Source organism: Megascapheus bottae, chromosome 2 (genome assembly GCF_031878675.1).
Source record: "Megascapheus bottae isolate mThoBot1 chromosome 2, mThoBot2.hap1, whole genome shotgun sequence".
In the NCBI taxonomy this organism is placed as follows: Eukaryota; Metazoa; Chordata; class Mammalia; order Rodentia; family Geomyidae; genus Megascapheus; species Megascapheus bottae.
Window position 1 is genome coordinate 95,830,325 of NC_143510.1, and position 18,229 is coordinate 95,848,553.

The following is an 18,229-nucleotide window of genomic DNA, read 5'->3' on the forward strand; positions in this document are numbered from 1 at the left end:
ACCGGGGTGACCCAGCCGAGAGGACTCCAGCTCAGGCACACAAGTTCACAAGACTCAACCGCTGCCTCCATGCAGTGGCACAGCCCTGTTAGCCAGGCTAAGGGGAGGCCTGAGCTCAAGGCTGGCCTGTGCAGAAAGTGAGACCACTCCCCACCCCCCACCCCCCAGTGATTACCATACGTTCAGGGAGGGGGCATCTGCCTAGAAAGCACGGGGCCAATCAACAGACCACCAAAATACTCGTTATCTATGATTTTTAAAAAACCCACACAATTTCATTTGTCCATAAAAGAACCAAAAAGGGAAAACTCCTAAAAGCAGCTGGAGAAACTGGGCAGGGTGTCTGGAGAGGAGTGGCTTTCAGGAGGATGTCAGGCTGCTTGGAGAAGGGAAGGCAGGAGAGTGGAGAGTGGAGAGGATTTTGCAAAGAGCTGAAGCAGGCCACACACCCTCAGAGAGCTCTGGGCCCCCCAGGGACATCTGTCAGAAATGGAGGCGAGAGACATCATGGCTGGGGTATTCAAGGGACAAGACAGGGCATTACCGGCAGAGCAGCCTTTCCAGAAATACTAAAAAGTAGTCCTTTGAGCAGGAGGAGAACTGCACACTGAATGCTCTCAAAAGAGTAAGAATTCTCCAGTTAACATACACTTACTGAGTAAGAGAATGGTGTGTTAATGTAACTTTAAATGGCATAAAGGTATGGGTAAACCAACACTAATGGAAGGAAGCAAAAGGCTATAGCTAATAAACAATCAACAACTCCATAAAACTGTGCCATGAAAATATTCAATTAATCCACAGGAAACCATAAAAAGTGGGTTATAGTGCTATACAATTTTTGTATCGTGATGGACTGAAATTTAGCCATACAAATAACACATTAACTATAAATTGTTTAAATAACTCCCTAAAACCAGGACTTCTATTTAAAAAGTAATTCACTTTGTTACTTCAACCACACCTAAAAAATAAGGGCCTGGAGGCATGGCGCAAGTGTTGTAATACTTGCATAGTAAGCACAAGTCCCTGCGCTGAAATCCTAGTGCAGTACTATAGAAAAGAATAACACAAATGAGTTAAAATAACTATATATATATATATATGCTATTCTAACGGAGTGAATATATCAATTTAAAGAAACAGGTTTCACTATAACCTATGAAGGATTTTATAAGGACTGTAGGGTCTCTTCAACAAAGAGCAGGACAATTGCAAACATTCATGTTCTAATAGAACTTGAAAATATTTAAGGCAAAAGCTGATACTATTGTAGGAAAAAAAATAGACAAATCCAAAGCTATCGTGAAATATTGGAATGGCTCAATGATTGAAGATCAGCGAGGACACAGATAAACAGAAAGATCCTGTCAACTCCGATGTGGTAGGAGGGTGGGAAGGACCCCTCCCACCTCACACAGCTGTGCCCATGCTCTCCCTGTGTGAGCAGGAGCCTGGATGCAAGCGTCACAATCCGGGCACAGAACATCTCTGGTTATTTTGGAAGTTCCAAGTCATGCAAATATGCTTGTTCTAAGACAGATAGAGTAAACTTATAACTCAACAAAGAGAAAGTTCCTTCTAATGCTTACAGCTATATAACACCCATCTCTAAATAACTCACGAGTAAGAACAAAGCAGAAAGGAAATTCAAAGTATTTTGGATGTAATGTCAAGCTGTAATGGGTAGAACAATGTAATGATTCTCTTGGGAGATAAAAGCAAAAAACTTGGAAAATTCAGCATCCATTTTTTAATGTTTAATCTTCTCTTAAAGAGTGTTAAGGAAAAGAACTCCTTCTATCTGAAAGTTTAGCTGTGTGAAACCTACAGTTAACACCGCACTGAAGCACCAGTGCCTCCTTATAACGTATCTTCATTGCAGTAGACTTTTTGAAAATCGTCTGTTCTGCCTGTTCCCTTTTCCTTCCTTCCTTCCTTCCTTCCTTCCTTCCTTCCTTCCTTCCTTCCTTCCTTCCTTCCTTCCTTCCTTCTTCCTTCTCATTTGCTCTTCTTTCTGCTTTCTTTTTAAATTATTTTTAAATAGTCAATCTTTACTCACATGTCAGTTGATGAGTACAATACATCTTGATCGATGTCACCCTTTCCTCCTTCTCCTTTTACCTCCCCCATCCCATCCATCCCTTCAAGTAACCTGTAGAAGATTTAAACTTAACTATATAAACAATTACACTAAATGTAAACGGTCTAAACAATCCACTAAAAGTTATTTTAAAAATGCAAGAGAACCTGTGACTTCAAACTCCATCTCACAGGACACAAAGCTGTCCTAAAGACAGGTGCCATACCACGTCTGTTTCTTACTGCTTACAGTCGGAACTGTGTGGATGGCTGTGGCCAATGCCATACAATAAGAAAAAGGAAAGAAATAATTCTTGTTTATGTAGAAAATTTGATCTAACCAAGACAGAAAGTACTATGCCTAATATCTGAGATTGTCAAGGTTCCAGAACTGCATCTGAAGGACTCTGACGCAAGGAGAGCATCAGAACCTACCTCCAGGTAAGAAGGGAAAAAGAAAGAAGCCTGGAACCGGGCATTGTCCATCTGGAGGCCACAGGCTTTCTCCCATGTGTCCTGGGAATGTGGTCGATGAGTGTTATCTAGAAGAGACGCTCGATCCTGCCCACACGAAGACAAAGCAAAGTAGACAAGTTGACTCTTAACTAAGTATGGAAATGGAGATAACCAGGAAGGAATAAAAAAGGGAGAGTAGAGAATTTGAAGAGTATACATTATGATCATATTTACATACAATTAGAGAACTATGTGACTGGTACAAAACGAGGAACTAAAAACCCATCCACCTGAATTCTGAAAATTCATTTTTAACAAAATACAGAGACAATTCATTATTTAAACAAATAATGTTTGAATGGTTGAGAATCCATAATCAAGAAAAAGTAAACTTGAACTTACAGCTCACAACACTGCAAAAATAGCTTGAGGAAGGCCTAGTTCCAAACAGGAAACCTTGACCTGTAAAGCCTCCTGAAGGCTTCCTGAATGGTTCATAACTGCAAATTCTGTCTACTCGAGAGACTACGATCTGAAGATCCCAGTTTGAAGTCAGCTAGAGGAAGAAAGATCGTGATACTCATATTTCCACTCAAACATTCAAACACACTGGAATTAGAGCTGTGGCTTGAGTGGTAGAACGCTAGCCTTGAGCAAAAGAAGTTCAGGAACAGTGCCCAGGCCCCAAATCCAGCCCAAAACAAAAGAAAAACCAAACAAAACTCTTCCTGAAGAAAACAGTCTCTGATAGTTCAGAACGAGACATACACAGTATGATTCCTGAGAGCCCATCCAGATAAACCGGACTGCGTAGAAATGAAAACTTCGGCTCTTCAAACAGCACTGTGGGGAGGAAAGCATTGGTACATTATATCTTCCATACCTGCTTACCTTTAGGTCCATAAGAAAGCCCTCCAATGGAAGGAAGCAACAACCCCCCCCCAAAAATCTGTGGGAACTTCACCATAGAAGATAAAATATGCAAATGTGCCCTCAAACCGCTCTCCATCTCCTCAGTCACTGGAGAAGGACGAAACCACACGGCTTATGGCTCTGAGGCCAGGACTTACCAAAGACTGTCCCCCCGGCACAGGGCAGGGGGGGATGTGGAGGCATGGCTCCTCCCTCCAGGAAATCTCCATGGATGTGACATGCTGGAACCCACAGGTTTTCTGGGATGGCGTGGGCAGGCCGAGGGCGTTGGAGATTTCCAGGTGACAGTATACACTCATCTTCCATCTTTGTGGTGGTGATGCTTTCAGGTGCACATTTCTACAGAGCCCCCGGTTTAAATAGGTGCCGGATGCGCCTCTGGGGGTGGTTACCCCTGGGTCGGCTCGGCCGGGGAATCACCCTCTTGTTCGGTTAAGTGGCAGGCTTGGTGTTTCTGTGGATAGGTTTTACAGAAGCAGTAAACACTTACATCACTAGACGGAGTGCGGTAACAACTCTCTAGAATACAGGAGCCCCCAGCCCATCAGATGGCCTTAAGAGGAAAAACTGGGGTCCCCAGGAAAGAGACCTCTGCTCAGGGACAGCCCCATACGGGAGCTGCGACAGTGAGTCTAACCCTGGAGAGGCGAACGCTGGACTGGCCAACTGTGAGCACACTTTCACCTCTCTCTCCCTCTCTCCTTCTCCCCCTCTCTCCCTCTCCCCCTCCCGTCTCCCCCCTCTTTCTGCCTCTGTCTCTGTTTCTCCTTTTGTCCCTGTTTTGGTTTATTCATCCCCACCTCTTCAAAAGGAAAAAAAATTGGCACACGATGTAAAACATGCTAATTTGTCCATTCTCGTTGATGTTTAACATCTCCTAACTAAAAGTTCCACAAAACTTGAAGGAATTGCAACTGTTCCATTGATTGGTAGGACAAAGATATAGGTAGATGGATGGATGGATGGATAGATAGGTAGATAGACAGATAGATAGATAGATATAGAGATAGAGATATATCTCCTCCGAAGACTGAGGCAAGGACACAGGTGACACCAAGAAATGCAATGCCTGGAAGTGGTGACCTCGCGCTATGCCACACAAATGCAAAACTGTTCAGTCCCACGGCCTGGTCCACACCCTGTGTCAGGATGACACCCATGCGTGCCTGACGATAGGGAGTACACACTGCCTACAGCAATATAAACTCATGTTCCTACTTCTGGAAATCCACCTGGCAAATACACAGCCAGGTCTTAAAATGATGTCCTTCTGTTGACCTAATGATTCTTTCTTCAGTAATGTTTGCCTATAAATAACCATAACCATACAAAAAAGGCTTTCTATGAGCATGCTCATTTCTGAAATGCTTGAAAGAGTAAAAGCCAGAAATAGGCTTAATTGTCCAAAAATAAGCATTGGTTAAACGGAGGGTGACATTGATAAGTGACAGCATCCCAGATTGCCAAGACAGCAAGAATGTTCTGGAAGGACGATGACGTTCTGAAATCATGTTCACCATATACTCAACCACCCTGAAAAATACCTACGGAATGAGTGTGTCTAAGGAAACAGGGTGGCAAAGATAAGAAACTTTACCCATGAGCCGCGGAAGTGAGGACATCATTTCACTTGTCTATTGGGCTACAGAAGTGAGAAAGAAAAAGCAGGAAAGCCCAGTGTTTCCGAGCATATTTCCAAAAGCCACCACTACCACTCCAGTTCAAAATCCTTACCTCATCTGCCCAGGTATTCCCATCTGTACATAGGTGCCAGCCAGGCCCCGGGTTTGTCAGGAAGATCAAGCCTGGGCGTGTGAGAATGTCTGCACACAGGATGGAAGCCATGCATGCTACCACTTACTGCGTTACCGGGACTGGACTCCTGCAATGGACAATAATCACATACAGTGTCAGGCGCTAATGGCTCAGGCCTGGGGTCCTAGCTACTCAGGAGGCTGAGGTCTGAGGATCGCAATTTGGAAAAGTCTTTGAGAGTCTCCAATGAACTACTGAAAATCCAGAAAAAAGACCAGGGACAAGGCCCAATCTCTGAGTTCACAGCACATACAAGAATAGCACAGAACGCATTCTTTGCTTTGGTGGGTTCTCTGCAGACACAGTGAGGTGGCCTCTGCCCTCCCAAAGCTTACAGCCGACACTGGCAGCTTATGGTCTTGTTTTCCTTCCCTCTTGCTCTCCTCCTGGTCTTGACCTCGTTCCGGGCCCAGAGCCCATGAATGCGGGTGTCTGTCCCTGGCAGCCAGCCAAGGTCTCTCAACAGACCTGCTCTCCGCCCCAGTGTGCATAGCCAGGAACCCGAGTCCTGCAGGACAGATGAGTCCGGCATGCAAGCCCCCTGGGGAAGCTGCTAGACCCACCCGGGCCCCGCCCTCCCACGGGGACAGGTGCAGCCCCAATGGTCCTGCCTGGCCTCCAGCTTTCCATACACAGATCCACAGAGCGCCCCCACACAATAGGGCCAGGTGGTCACAAAATACACCTCCCCAACCTCTTCTCAGTGAGGCCAACCAGACTCTCAGGGAGCTGGCTGGCTGTCCATTGGACAGCCCAAGGCCTGACACCAAATGGCACACAGGGAGGAAGATGGAGAAAATGGGAAAGCCAAGACAAGGTGCATGTCAACTAGAGCACAGCCGGCACGTGCGAGCACACCTCGAGGAGCGGCTGGGTTCTCCGTCTGGGCACAAGGTCCCTGGCACCTCTCCGTCGCTGTCTGTGGCCCATCCAGGAAGGGTGTCCCTGTGCCTTCCATGCGTCACTCCCCGGCCCCGTGACCATTGACTGGTGTTGCCTGGAGCTCTGAGGGTCTCCTCAGGGTTAAACTAGCACCATCCCCAGTATTCTTAGGCTGGTGTCAGAGAAATGCTGCGACCCACAAATCAGCTTCCTTGAGTCTCAGATTTTAATGCCCTACTAATTCTGGCTAGTAATCAAAGCCAGCCCATCATCAACAACAACAAATTTCGTCAATCGGTAGAACACATCGGGATCCAGAACTGAGGTTCTGTCGCCTAGCAACAGAACTAGGCTCCCTGTCCACCCCTGCTCGACTCCGCCCTGGCCGCTCTCGCGAGGCCCTGGGAACAAGGCCCACCGTGCCAGGGCTGCTGCTCCTGAGGGTTCCCCCTGCCTCCCCCACCCCTCCCTCCACCCCTGCCTACCTAGGGTAGAGACCGGCTGTCTCCAACCCGCCTCCTGGCTCCCAGTCTCACCCATATTCTGGATTCCAAGTCTCACAAAGGGCTCTGCGCTCATTCCTGTCTGGGAGTGTTCAGTGCACAACTTGAACCACACTCCAAGGTCTCCTCACCCGAGCCCCTAGTGTGGCGGCCCTGACGCGCTCATTGCCCGTGTGTCAGGATCAAGCAGGCCATCTCACGCCCATGCCCTGCCAAGCACTTCACATTCCTCAGCTTAGGAACTCACCCCCACCCCGCCTGCCACCATCTCCACCACCCCTACCTTAGACAGGACCGCAGCTCCACGTATCCTCCTCAACTTAATAGAGACTCCCTCTCTCTCTCGAACAAGGCTTTTCAAACAAAGAAAATTGCTGTAAACCAAATTAGGTGGGCAACCCGCGTTTGAAGAACTGAATTAAGACAGAAAAGAAACTATCAGGGACGATTGTGGGGATAAAGGTTCTGTGAGGCTTTCACTGTGTGTGCATGCAGGTGTACATGAGAGTGTGTGTGCAAGGATATGAGCAGGAAGTAGATAGAAACACCTGTGTATGAGCGCGGGCACAGACACGTGGACAGACCTGGGTATGCATCAGCACGCCCTCGATCACGTGCAGGCGTGTGGATACACGTGCAAGCCATGCATGCACAACGGTGTAAATGAACGCCTGTGGGTGTGTGTGCAACAGTGTGTGCATAGGAGCATGTATTGTATGGGTGAAACATGTGCATCTGGACCTGTTTGGAGAAGCGGACATATGTGCGTGCACAACTGCACATCTGCAGGCCATGTGTGCATGAACCTGCCTGCGTGGACACGTGGGTGCATAAACAGAGTGTGTGCGCACATGAATGAATATGTAGGGGTGGTCCTAGGATGGCACCCCAAAGACGATGCCCAGCACATCTCCAGGAAGGCCCCCAGCACACCCAGATGGGCCACAACACCTGCACCACTGCCGGGCTTGCTTTCCCTGTCTGTTTCTCCAAGCACTGCTGTGTCTAGAGGGAAGAAAGAGCATGTCTGCTGGCCACCTGGCCTCGGGGCCTGCTCTCCAGCCTTCCCTCCATGCATGCACACTCACAGGAGCCATGTGGGGCACTGCACCGCATTCTAGAACGGCCAGGATGGAGTGCATTTGCAGAAGGTGGCATCTTTTTCAGGATAAAAGGCTTTGATGTGGTTCAAAGCCAGCTAGGGAACTGAAGAATGTGAGACTCGTATCTCCAATTAACCACTAGAAAACAGGAAGTGGCTCTGTAGCTCCAGGGGTAGAGCAGTAGCTTTGAGCTGAAGAGCTTGGGGACAACACCTAGGTCCAGAGTTCAAGCCCCATGATCCACCAAAAAAAAAAAAAAAGGTTTTGATGGCAGGATGGAGCTGGGCAGGTAGGTTCAAGAATGCATGGCTTTTTCACGAAATCCCATGGGTGGGGTACAGGCACTCTCCCCAAGTCAGGGCAGAGACACCGGTCTGGAGTAGTCACACCAAAGAAGGCTGCCTCTGGGTGCACTGATGGTGGCATGGGCACTTTGGCCTCGGTGGAGCGTCCTCCCTCTGGAGCACAGGGAGGAGAGCTGGACGAGCCAGTGTGAAAACATGCAGGGGACCTGATGAAGACCATGATATCACAGCACGAACCCCACTGCCACCAAGGTAGGCCAGAGCAGGAGGCCAGTCTTCTCTGCCTCCATTTCCCACAGCAGTTCTGGATATGTGTGAGTATGTACCTGGGGTTGTGTGTGTGTGTGTGTGCGCGCGCGCGCACACACGTGCACACGCAACCATGGCCCCATGTAGCCTGCCACCCCCCTCAGCCCCCTTCCCCAGATCCCTGGTCCCTGTACAGGCAACCTCCATGAGCCCCAGGAGACAGGGTGATGCTGTAACCCGTTAGAGCGTGCGGGGAAGTCTGCAGTTTTGGCGAGACCTCCTGGTGCACCAGCCAGCGAGCCTTTTCACAGAAGAGCAGAGGGCCTGGGGCGCAGTGGGAGTTTCTACAAGCACACTCAGGGCATCTGTCACAGCCCAGCTGGGAGACCCCAGCCTGGACTTGGCTGTTGCCCTCCTGAGCCCTGTGACGAAACCAGGACTGGAAAAGTGGGAACACTTTGAGATGAGAACTATGCAAACAGTGTAAATTGGCATTCTGTTATGGCGCTGTTAGATCTCACCTGGATTCCTGGCCCATCTGGTGGGGCTCAGCCTTGGGATGGAGAGCAGGAGAGACACCACCAGGACCTAACCCTGCTCACCAAAGGTTAGGGCCACACAGGCACCAAGCACTCGAGCCTGTAATCCAAGGAGGCCGAGATGTGAGGATCTCGGTTCGAATCCAGCCAAGGTAGGAAAAATCCATGAGACTCTTATCTCCAATTGACCACTAAATGAGAGTAGAGCTTCCCGCTGTGCCCACAGGCTCTGGTGGTACACGGGAAGGACAGCTTGCAGGCCTTCACCAGGGCCTTAGACTCAGAACACACACACATGCACACGCACGAGAACTTCTGGAGCAGGTGTAAAGGGACATCCGTGTCCACGCTTGGAGTGTCCCCCGGGGGTCCTGCGGAAGCCGCACGGAGGTGGACTGGACCCGGGGAACCGGGAGAGCCACGCGGCACCTAAGTGGGTCACGACGTGAGTGCGGACCGGGAAGCGGGGGGCCAGCGCCCGCACCACCCCGCCTCCAGTCAACCCTGGGCCGCGCCCACGACCCACGGGCAAGGCTGGCGCAAGGCTGGGGCTCAGCTGCCACCGGCCTCCGCCAGGCCCCAAGTCCCCAAACTTCACGCCAGCCGGCGGGTCCCGCCGCCGAGCGCCCGGGCTGCGGGCGCGCTGGGCCGTCTCTGTCGCCATCCAGAGGCGCCGCGTCCCCTCTGCCCGCCTCCCGCGCCGGTCCCGGGCCGAGCGGGGCCCCGCCGCGCCGGGCGCGCGCATCGGGCGCGTCCCTCTCGCCGGTGCCAGGCAGGGCGCGCCGAGCCGGGGCGCGCAGCGACGCCGGAGCCGCGGGGCCCGCGTTCCCCCGGCAGGCCGGCGCGGGCGCGGGCGGCGCGGGCGCGGGCGCGGGCGCGGGCGGCGCGGGCGCGGGCGCGGCGCGGGGCGGGCCGGAGCGGGGCGCAGCGGGCCGGGGCCAGGGCGCGGCGGCGGCGACGGCGGCGGCGGAGGCAGTGGAGGAGGAGGATGGCGCGCGCGGGTCCCGCACGTGGAGGCCGGCGCGGGGGCGCGGGCAGGGCCGGCCGCTGAGACGCGCTGCTGCCCCCCGCGCGGGCGCCGCGGCTTCAATGGCGCCATCGCCCAGGACCAGCAGCCGGCAAGATGCGTCCGCCCTGCCCAGCATGTCCTCAACTTTTTGGGCGTTCGTGATCCTGGCCAGCCTGCTCATCGCCTACTGCAGTGAGTACCGCGCTCCCGGCCCGGCGCGCCGGGCACCCGGGCCCGGGCGCCGGGCCCGATCCGACCCACAGCCCCGGCGGGGCGCCCGGGGCCGCCCGGAGTCGGTGCGGAGTTGAGAGCGCGTGGCGCGCCGCCCCCCGGGGCCCCGCCGGTCCCGCGCCCGGCCGGAGGGCCGGGGCCGCCGCTCTCCCGCGGCTCCCGGGCTGGGCCGGGGCGCCAGGCCCGCGTCGGCGCGGCGCGTCCCTGCCCGGCGAGCTGTCGCCTCCCCCGGCCCAGGCCGACGACCTGGGACCGGCCCTCCGCTCCCGGCCGAGCCGGCGGCGGTGCGGGCGGGCGGGCGGGCGGGACCCGGGCTCGCGGGGCGGAGCGGGACCCGGGCTGGGGCGCGCGCTGGGCAGCGGGCTGGCCGGCCCGGCGCCTTCTGGCCGAGGCGGGTGGGGGCGGGCGCGGGCGGAGGGCCAGCCGCGGCCGCGGGCGGGCGTTTCCGGGTGGTCGGGGGGCCGAGCTGGTGACCCAGCAGATCGGGAGCCGGGCCTGGGCCGGGGAGGCGCGGGGCGCCCGCGGCGGCCGTGTCGGGCGGTCTGGGGAAGGCGCTCGGGGCTCGGGTCCCCGGGTGCCGGGCCGGTGCGGTGAGCGGCGCGGGCCCCGGCCCTCCTCTCCGGGAGGAGGAGGAGGAGGAGGAGGACAGGGACTCGCCGCCGGCCGGGCGGCCGCAGACTCCCGAGCCCTCCATCGCAGCGGAAGGAGGACGCGGCTGGGGGACACCTGTCACGGGCCGCCGCCGCCGCCGCGGGCTCCGGGGGGCTGGGAAAACATGGATCCTTTACAGAAGGGAAAAGAAGAGGCCAGCGCCGAGCCCCGCTCCCCTCCCCCGCCGGCCACCTCGGGCCGGGCCTCCCGCGCCCGGCCCGGCTCCCCGGCTCCAGGATCCCCAGCCGGGACCAGAAACCGCCACAGTTGTCTTCTGCCCCCCCAGGACGCCGCCCGGCCCCTCCGCGGTGGCGGAGTGGGCAGGGGCTCCGGCAGGGGCCCAACCAGGGGCCGGGCGCCTGGTCTGCTCTGGGCACCTGCCCTGCCTGGCATGGAGGTTGCAGGGCTGGCCGCAGGACCCAGCCCCACTCGTGCTCATCCCCCAGCCTTCTGCCTGTGAGCCTTGTGGGCAGGGTCCCTGCCGATGCCCAGCCTTCTGAAGGCATGTGGGGTGGCTCCAGGCCACGCAGGTGGGGCCCACCCTGCCCTGTGGGTGATGGAGGTGGCGCCAGTGGTGGCCGGTCCTGGCTGGCCTTCCTGTTGGGACAACAGTGCCCTCAGAGCCCGGCCCTCACCCGTGAGAAGCAGCCTGCAGGTGGACACGGAGCAGCTGTTTGTTAACTGCTGCTAGTACACGGGCACCCCAGTCCAGGACCTGCAGCCTTCTGCCTGGCCGGCGCGCAGCCCCTCTCCAGTCTGCGGCCACCTGAGCCCAAGGGCCTGTCGCTGTCTGTCTCTTCATCCCGACAGGCCAGGGCGCCCTCCGCCCTGGTGGGCAGGCTGCAAGTTTGGTATGGGAGTGCGGACCTCAGCCCATGCTGGCGGTCAGAGTTCCAACTCGCCGCGTGCCCATCTTGCAGACCTGTCCTGCCAATCTGAAAACAGCTCCACCAAGGTATTTGGTAAAAAAAAAAAACCAAAAAACCACAAGAGTAGAAATCATCAATAATTGTAGCTTGGGAAAGCCACATTTTCCTGGATGTTTCTGTCTCCACGTGATGCAGTCATTGACAGTAAGATAACATTTCTATGTCTACTTCATTACGCCAGAAATGCACTTGGAGAAATTAAAACATTTCACTAAAATAGACTTCATAATAGCTGCTAGGTTAAAACTGCAGCTGGGGGTGTGTATGGTGGTGGGGGGGACACTTTTTCTTAGAATTGCTAAAGCAAAGAACATGATAATAATTAAGCTTTTCGTAGGGTTTCCATTCTCTCTGCAGTACTTCTGGGATGGAGGAGGACATCCTTGTTTGTCAATTGTTTTAGTTATCAGTGAGAATTTTTATTACCCAAGAGACTTTTTTTTATAGACTGGGTCTTATTAATTAGGAGAGTGGCGAGTCCATGCAGAAGCTCCGTCCCTTTGTTGATCCTGCCTGTCAGGTCTCTGTGTTTCTCGGTGGTCCACAGGGCCTTCATGTCCTGGCACTGCTGGGAAGAAACTGGATTTTTTCCTGGCCTGGTTTCTGTTGGGTTCTAGGCTCTTGGCCCAGTGAAAGTCCTTCCTGTGCATGGAGCATTCAGAGTTAAGGACACGGGCTCCACCCTCTGGCTAGAGAGAGACCTGCAGTCCACCAATTAGGCTGGTTGCTATGGTGACAGAGCCTTGTCATTTTCTCCTATTGGGGAAAAATTGCCAGGAAAAAAAAAAATGAAAAAAGGAAGAGGGCTGTGCCTCATGTGTCTTCTTTTTAAAATGTGTGCCCCGCCGTGCACGCTCACCTGGCTGACTGCGGGATCCGTTTGTTAGCAGTCCGGCTGCCCGCAGAGGGCTGGGCCTGGTAATGAGAGACGAGGGGCTTGGGTGAGAAAGTTGTAACTACACTGTTGTGAGCTGGAGAAATTGCCCCGTTGTGGCTCTTAGAAGGGCTGGCATGTCTGCTTTCTTCCATCATCTCTAGACCTGAGAGGTCTGCTGGCCACTCTGGCTTCCTTAATGGCACGTGGCACGGATCTCATTTTAGAACGGCTAGGGCTGTGTGCTGTGCTTGTGGCGGAGACATGGATTTCTCCACTTTGGCTGTGGCCAGCTGGCTGCGGGAAGAGGAGCGTGGAGGACATGCACTGTGGATGCCTTAGGACCCTGGAGCTTGTCTTCCAGGCACCTGTGTGGCATTCAGCATCACGGAGAAGAAGCCATCTGGAGGTGCTGTGTTGCGTGGTTTGGTGGGCAGATCTGCTGGCGTGTTGGGACATAATTTGACTTTTTCTGTTTTCAAATAAACCCCGTCAAAACTGAACTGTGCCTTTCAGTTAAATCTCATGTCCTCAGCTGCATCTACGGGAGGAGTTACAACTTCCGAATTGTTCTTAATCCATTTGAGTACTAACCGAGTATAGGCCTCACACTGCATTCCTTTATAAATACGATTTATGGCCTCTTATAGGAGAGATTTGAATGTGCTGTATTCTCAAGGTTTATACTAGACGTCTTGGAAACCTACTAGAGACTTAATGAAGTCGTGCCATTCCGAAGTTTATTGTTTTCTTTTAAAAATGTCCTACTGTGTTTTTATTTGCCTGGTTTCCAGCACGAGATGCCATGTTCTTTGAGTTCTGCCATGTAAAGGTGCGTCTGCTCCCCTAGATGGGCTCTAGTGGTGATCGTGGAAGGAGGGGTGCTGTGCCGCCCCAGAGCTTGTGTCTGGAGATGCCTCGGGAAGGGCTCTGGAGCAGGCTTAGAACCGCGTGCCCGCTCTGCGTGGTCTCCAGGCCTGGCTGGGGGGCGCCTGTCCCCCGCTTTGCCTGGCTCCCTCCCTGCATATCCAGAGAAGAGTGCACAGCATTCTCCACCCAGAGACGCCCTTGCCTCCTCTGCAAGCTGGTGTGACTCAGGGTGACTAGAGGGCCCTGGAATACAAGCGGGGGCTCAGCCGGACTGGATTGCTTGGCAGGACACACCCGGCGGAGCTCGGGAGCTCCAAGTTCTGGACCTGCCAGTCCACACTCACAGAATGAAATATGTGCATCAACTTCTGTGGTGTGAAGGATTTTCAGGTGACTTTTATGGGCATAATTATGGGAGAATGTTATGATAATGGGGCAGTAGGAAAAGGAGGAAAAGCAAAACATTAAAATTCCCATTCTTTTATATAGCATCCCAGCTGCTGCTTTAGATGCCCCCCCCTTTCACATTAAAATGTGGTGCTCTGGAGTTAATGACCTCCATAGATTTGGTCCTGCTACCCCAAGCGGTGCTGGGCCGCCTGCCCTGCCTGCCCGGTCCTGGCCCGCAGGGGAGGGTGGGCAGGAGAGCCCTGACTAGAATACATCTCAGGCCCGGTGGGCACCCAGATGGGAGGACTCGGGTCTGCTGGTGTTGGGGAGAGAGCACCATGACCCAACAGCCAAGGATGTGTGTGCTTCACGGGCCGTCAGCGTCCCTTCCTGGACACACCTCCACAGGCCCGTCCACCCACCAGGACTCCTGAGCTGCACAGGGGCTCCAGGGATGAGGCAAGGCCCCCTGGGTGGACTGCAGGCTGGAAAGCCCCCCACCCCCCACCCCAAATGCCCCAGCATCCCAGGCTCAGAAACCTGCCTTCCAGGATTCTCTGCCTGGGACTGTGTTAAGCAGCTGCCATGAGCTGTCCAGGTGCTGAACTTTCCAGAAACAGCAGCAGGCAGCTGGCCTGTGGCTGTTCTGGCCCTTCTGTCACCCCAGGGAACATGGTGAGGGTCTCCCAGAGTCTCTGCAGCATGAGCGCACTTATTCAAGTGGCCATCAGGAATCAGAAGTGGGGTCACCTCTATCCCCGAGGAGGCCAGGCTGGTGGGGCTCCTCTGGAATTCCCCTCCTCCTGCTGCATGGAGCCAGCAGCTTCTGCCCTGCGGGTGGGCAGGCATTTGGCCAGTGTGTTCCCTGTCCACGCCTCTGTTGTCCCTGGCACTCACTTGCCTGGGGTGAGATGGGTCAGAGGTCCCCTCTGCAGGCACTGTCCTTCCCAGGCTGTGTGGGGGAGGCAGGAGAGGTGGAGAGCCAGCTCCAGGCTCTTCAGTGAGAGTCAGGAGGCCACAGCCAGCTTGGCCCTGGGCGCTCTCCTGGAGTTTGGGGTGCGAGAGGCCAGACAAGCCCAGCGGGGCCCTGCTCTGCGTCTCTGCACGGCCGCCTGGCAGCCCATCCTCACGTTTCTCTCCCAGCGCTTGGTGTTCAGCTGGTTCTGTCAGGTTGGGTTGGTTGGTGTCTAGCTTCATCTTGCCTGCTTATTTGAGAAACTGCGGGTTTCATTTGCAGGCTGGGCTATGGGGGGGAAGCTCAGGGCTGGGCAGATAGGAACCTTCCAGCCCTCGGGGCTCCTGGACCCAGTAGGTTGTCACAAGAAATATGGTGCCCTGAGTGATGAGCCACGGAGGGTGGGCCTGGCTCGTCCTACTGCCTGGCTGGTGGCCTCTGGAAGGGTGAGTGGGAAAATGAGAGAAGCCACCCAGAGTGTTGAGACTGGCGGCTGAGGTCCTGCCTTCAGTTCCAGGAGCCACGCTGGGCCTGGCTGCTCTCCCCTCCAGCCGGGAGCCTTGTGTGCCCTTTACGAGGAGGACTAGGCTGGCTGCTTTAGAAGTCTCCCCCCTTTTTTGGCATTAAAATGCGATGCTCCTGGTACAGAGTCAGGGAGGGGCCTCCAAGTTCACCTCACATGGGCCTGGTGGTCCCTGAGAGGGCCACATCCCCCCTTGGCCTGGGGGAGGGTGTTCCCCAAGTAGGCACAGGGCAAAACCCTGTCCCGTGCTCCAGAGCACTTGCCTCCCCGCCCGCTGCCCACAGGGTCATTCTTCATAGGACACTGGGGCTGGCCCTTCCCCTGTCTGTGCACTAATAGAAAATTCTAGAAGAGATGGTGGTTTCATCACAGCATAGTAAGTGGAAAGAAGCAACTGTGCGAGTGCCCTGAGCTAGACAAGATGCAACTACGAGTGCCCTGAGCTAGAAAAGAAACAACTGTGCGAGTGCCCTGAGCTAGACAAGATGCAACTGCCAGTGCCCTGAGCTAGACGAGATGCAACAGTGCGAGTGCCCTGAGCTAGACGAGATGCAACTGTGCGAGTGCCCTGAGCTAGACGAGACGCAACTGTGCGAGTGCCCTGAGCTAGACGAGACGCAATTGTGCGAGTGCCCTGAGCTAGACGAGACGCAACTGTGCGAGTGCCCTGAGCTAGACGAGATGCAACTGTGCGAGTACCCTGAGCTAGACGAGATGCAACTGCCAGTGCCCTGAGCTAGACAAGATGCAATGTGCGAGTGCCCTGAGCTAGACAAGATGCAATGTGCGAGTGCCCTGATCTAGAGAAGATGCAACTGTGCGAGTGCCCTGAGCTAGACAAGATGCAACTGTGCGAGTACCCGGAGCTAGACAAGATGTAACTGTGAGAGTACCCTGGGCTAGACAAGATGCAACTGTGCGAGTGCCCTGAGCTAGACAAGACGCAACTGTGCGAGTGCCCTGAGCTAGACAAGATGTAACTCTGCGAGTGCCCTGAGCTAGACAAGACGCAACTGTGCGAGTGCCCTGAGCTAGACAAGATGCAACTGTGCGAGTGCCCTGAGCTAGACGAGACGCAACTGTGCGAGTGCCCTGAGCTAGACGAGACGCAACTGTGCGAGTGCCCTGAGCTAGACGAGACGTAACTGTGCGAGTGCCCTGACCTAGACGAGACGCAACTGTGCGAGTGCCCTGAGCTAGACAAGATGGAACTGCAAGTGCCCTGAGCTAGAGAAGACGCAACTGTGAGAGTGCCCTGAGCTACACAAGATGCAACTGTGCGAGTGCCCTGAGCTAGACAAGGAGCAACTGTGCAAGTACCCTGAGCTAGACAAGACGCAACTGTGAGTACCCTGAGCAAGACAAGATGCAACTGTGCGAGTGCCCTGAGCTAGACAAGGAGCAACTGTGCACGTACCCTGAGCTAGACAAGACGCAACCGTGCGAGTGCCCTGAGCTAGACAAGATGCAACAGTGCGAGTACCCTGAGCTAGACAAGAAACAACTGTGCGAGTACCCTGAGCTAGACAAGATGCAATTGTGTGAGTACCCTGAGCTAGACAAGACGCAACTGTGAGAGTGCCCTGAGCTAGAGAAGATGCAACTGTGCGAGTGTCCTGAGCTAGACAAGATGCAACTATGTGAGTACCCTGAGCTAGACAAGATGCAACTGTGCTAGTGCCCTGAGCTAGACAAGTAGCAACGGTGCAAGTACCCTGAACTAGACAAGACGCAACTGTGTGAGTCCCTGAGCTAGACAAGATGCAATTGTGTGAGTACTCTGAGCTAGACAAGACGCAACTATGCGAGTACCCTGAGCTATACAAGATGCAACTGTGCGAATGCCCTGAGCTATACAAGATGCAACTGTGAGAGTACTCTGAGCTAGACAAGACGCAACTGTGCGAGTGCCCTCAGCTAGACAAGACGCAACTGTGCGAGTACGCTGAGCTAGACAAGAAGCAACTGTGCGAGTGCCCTGAGCTAGACAAGAAGCAACTGTGCGAGTACCCTGAGCTAGACAAGATGCAACAGTGCGAGTACCCTGAGCTAGAGAAGATGCAACTGTGCAAGTACCCTGAGCTAGACGAGAAGCAACTGTGCAAGTGCCCTGATCTAAACAAGATGCAACTGTGCGAGTGCCCTGAGCTAGACAAGATGGAACTGCAAGTGCCCTGAGCTAGAGAAGACGCAACTGTGAGAGTGCCCTGAGCTACACAAGATGCAACTGTGCAAGTACCCTGAGCTAGACAAGACGCAACTGTGTGAGTCCCTGAGCTAGACAAGATGCAATTGTGTGAGTACCCTGAGCTAGACAAGATGCAACTGTGCGAGTACCCTGAGCTAGACAAGATGTAACTGTGCGAGTACCCTGAGCTAGACAAGACGCAACTGTGTGAGTCCCTGAGCTAGACAAGATGCAATTGTGTGAGTACCCTGAGCTAGACAAGACGCAACTGTGCGAGTGCCCTCAGCTAGACAAGACGCAACTGTGCGAGTACGCTGAGCTAGACAAGAAGCAACTGTGCGAGTGCCCTGAGCTAGACAAGAAGCAACTGTGCGAGTACCCTGAGCTAGACAAGATGCAACTGTGCAAGTGCCCTGAGCTAGGCGAGAAGCAACTGTGCAAGTGCCCTGATCTAAACAAGATGCAACTGTGCGAGTGCCCTGAGCTAGACAAGGAGCAACTGTGCAAGTACCCTGAGCTAGACAAGACGCAACTGTGCGAGTGCCCTCAGCTAGACAAGACGCAACTGTGCGAGTATGCTGAGCTAGACAAGAAGCAACTGTGCGAGTGCCCTGAGCTAGACAAGGAGCAACTGTGCAAGTACCCTGAGCTAGACAAGATGTAACTGTGCGAGTACCCTGAGCTAGACAAGATGCAACTGTGCGAGTGCCCTGAGCTAGACAAGAAACAACTGTGCGAGTGC

The 18,229-nt window shown here is 54.5% G+C and overlaps 1 protein-coding gene across 1 annotated transcript in view; it reads left to right on the top strand.

Moving 5' to 3' along the window:
- Positions 1-9,835: 9,835 nt before the first annotated feature.
- Tafa5 (TAFA chemokine like family member 5) overlaps positions 9,836-18,229 on the top strand; it is a 158,339-nt gene continuing 149,945 nt past the window's right edge. Inside the window, exon 1 of the mRNA XM_090328904.1 lies at positions 9,836-10,068. Within this exon, the coding sequence (XP_090185030.1) occupies positions 9,957-10,068 (112 nt within the window). The 5' untranslated portion in view covers positions 9,836-9,956. The remainder of the gene's footprint in view (positions 10,069-18,229) is intronic.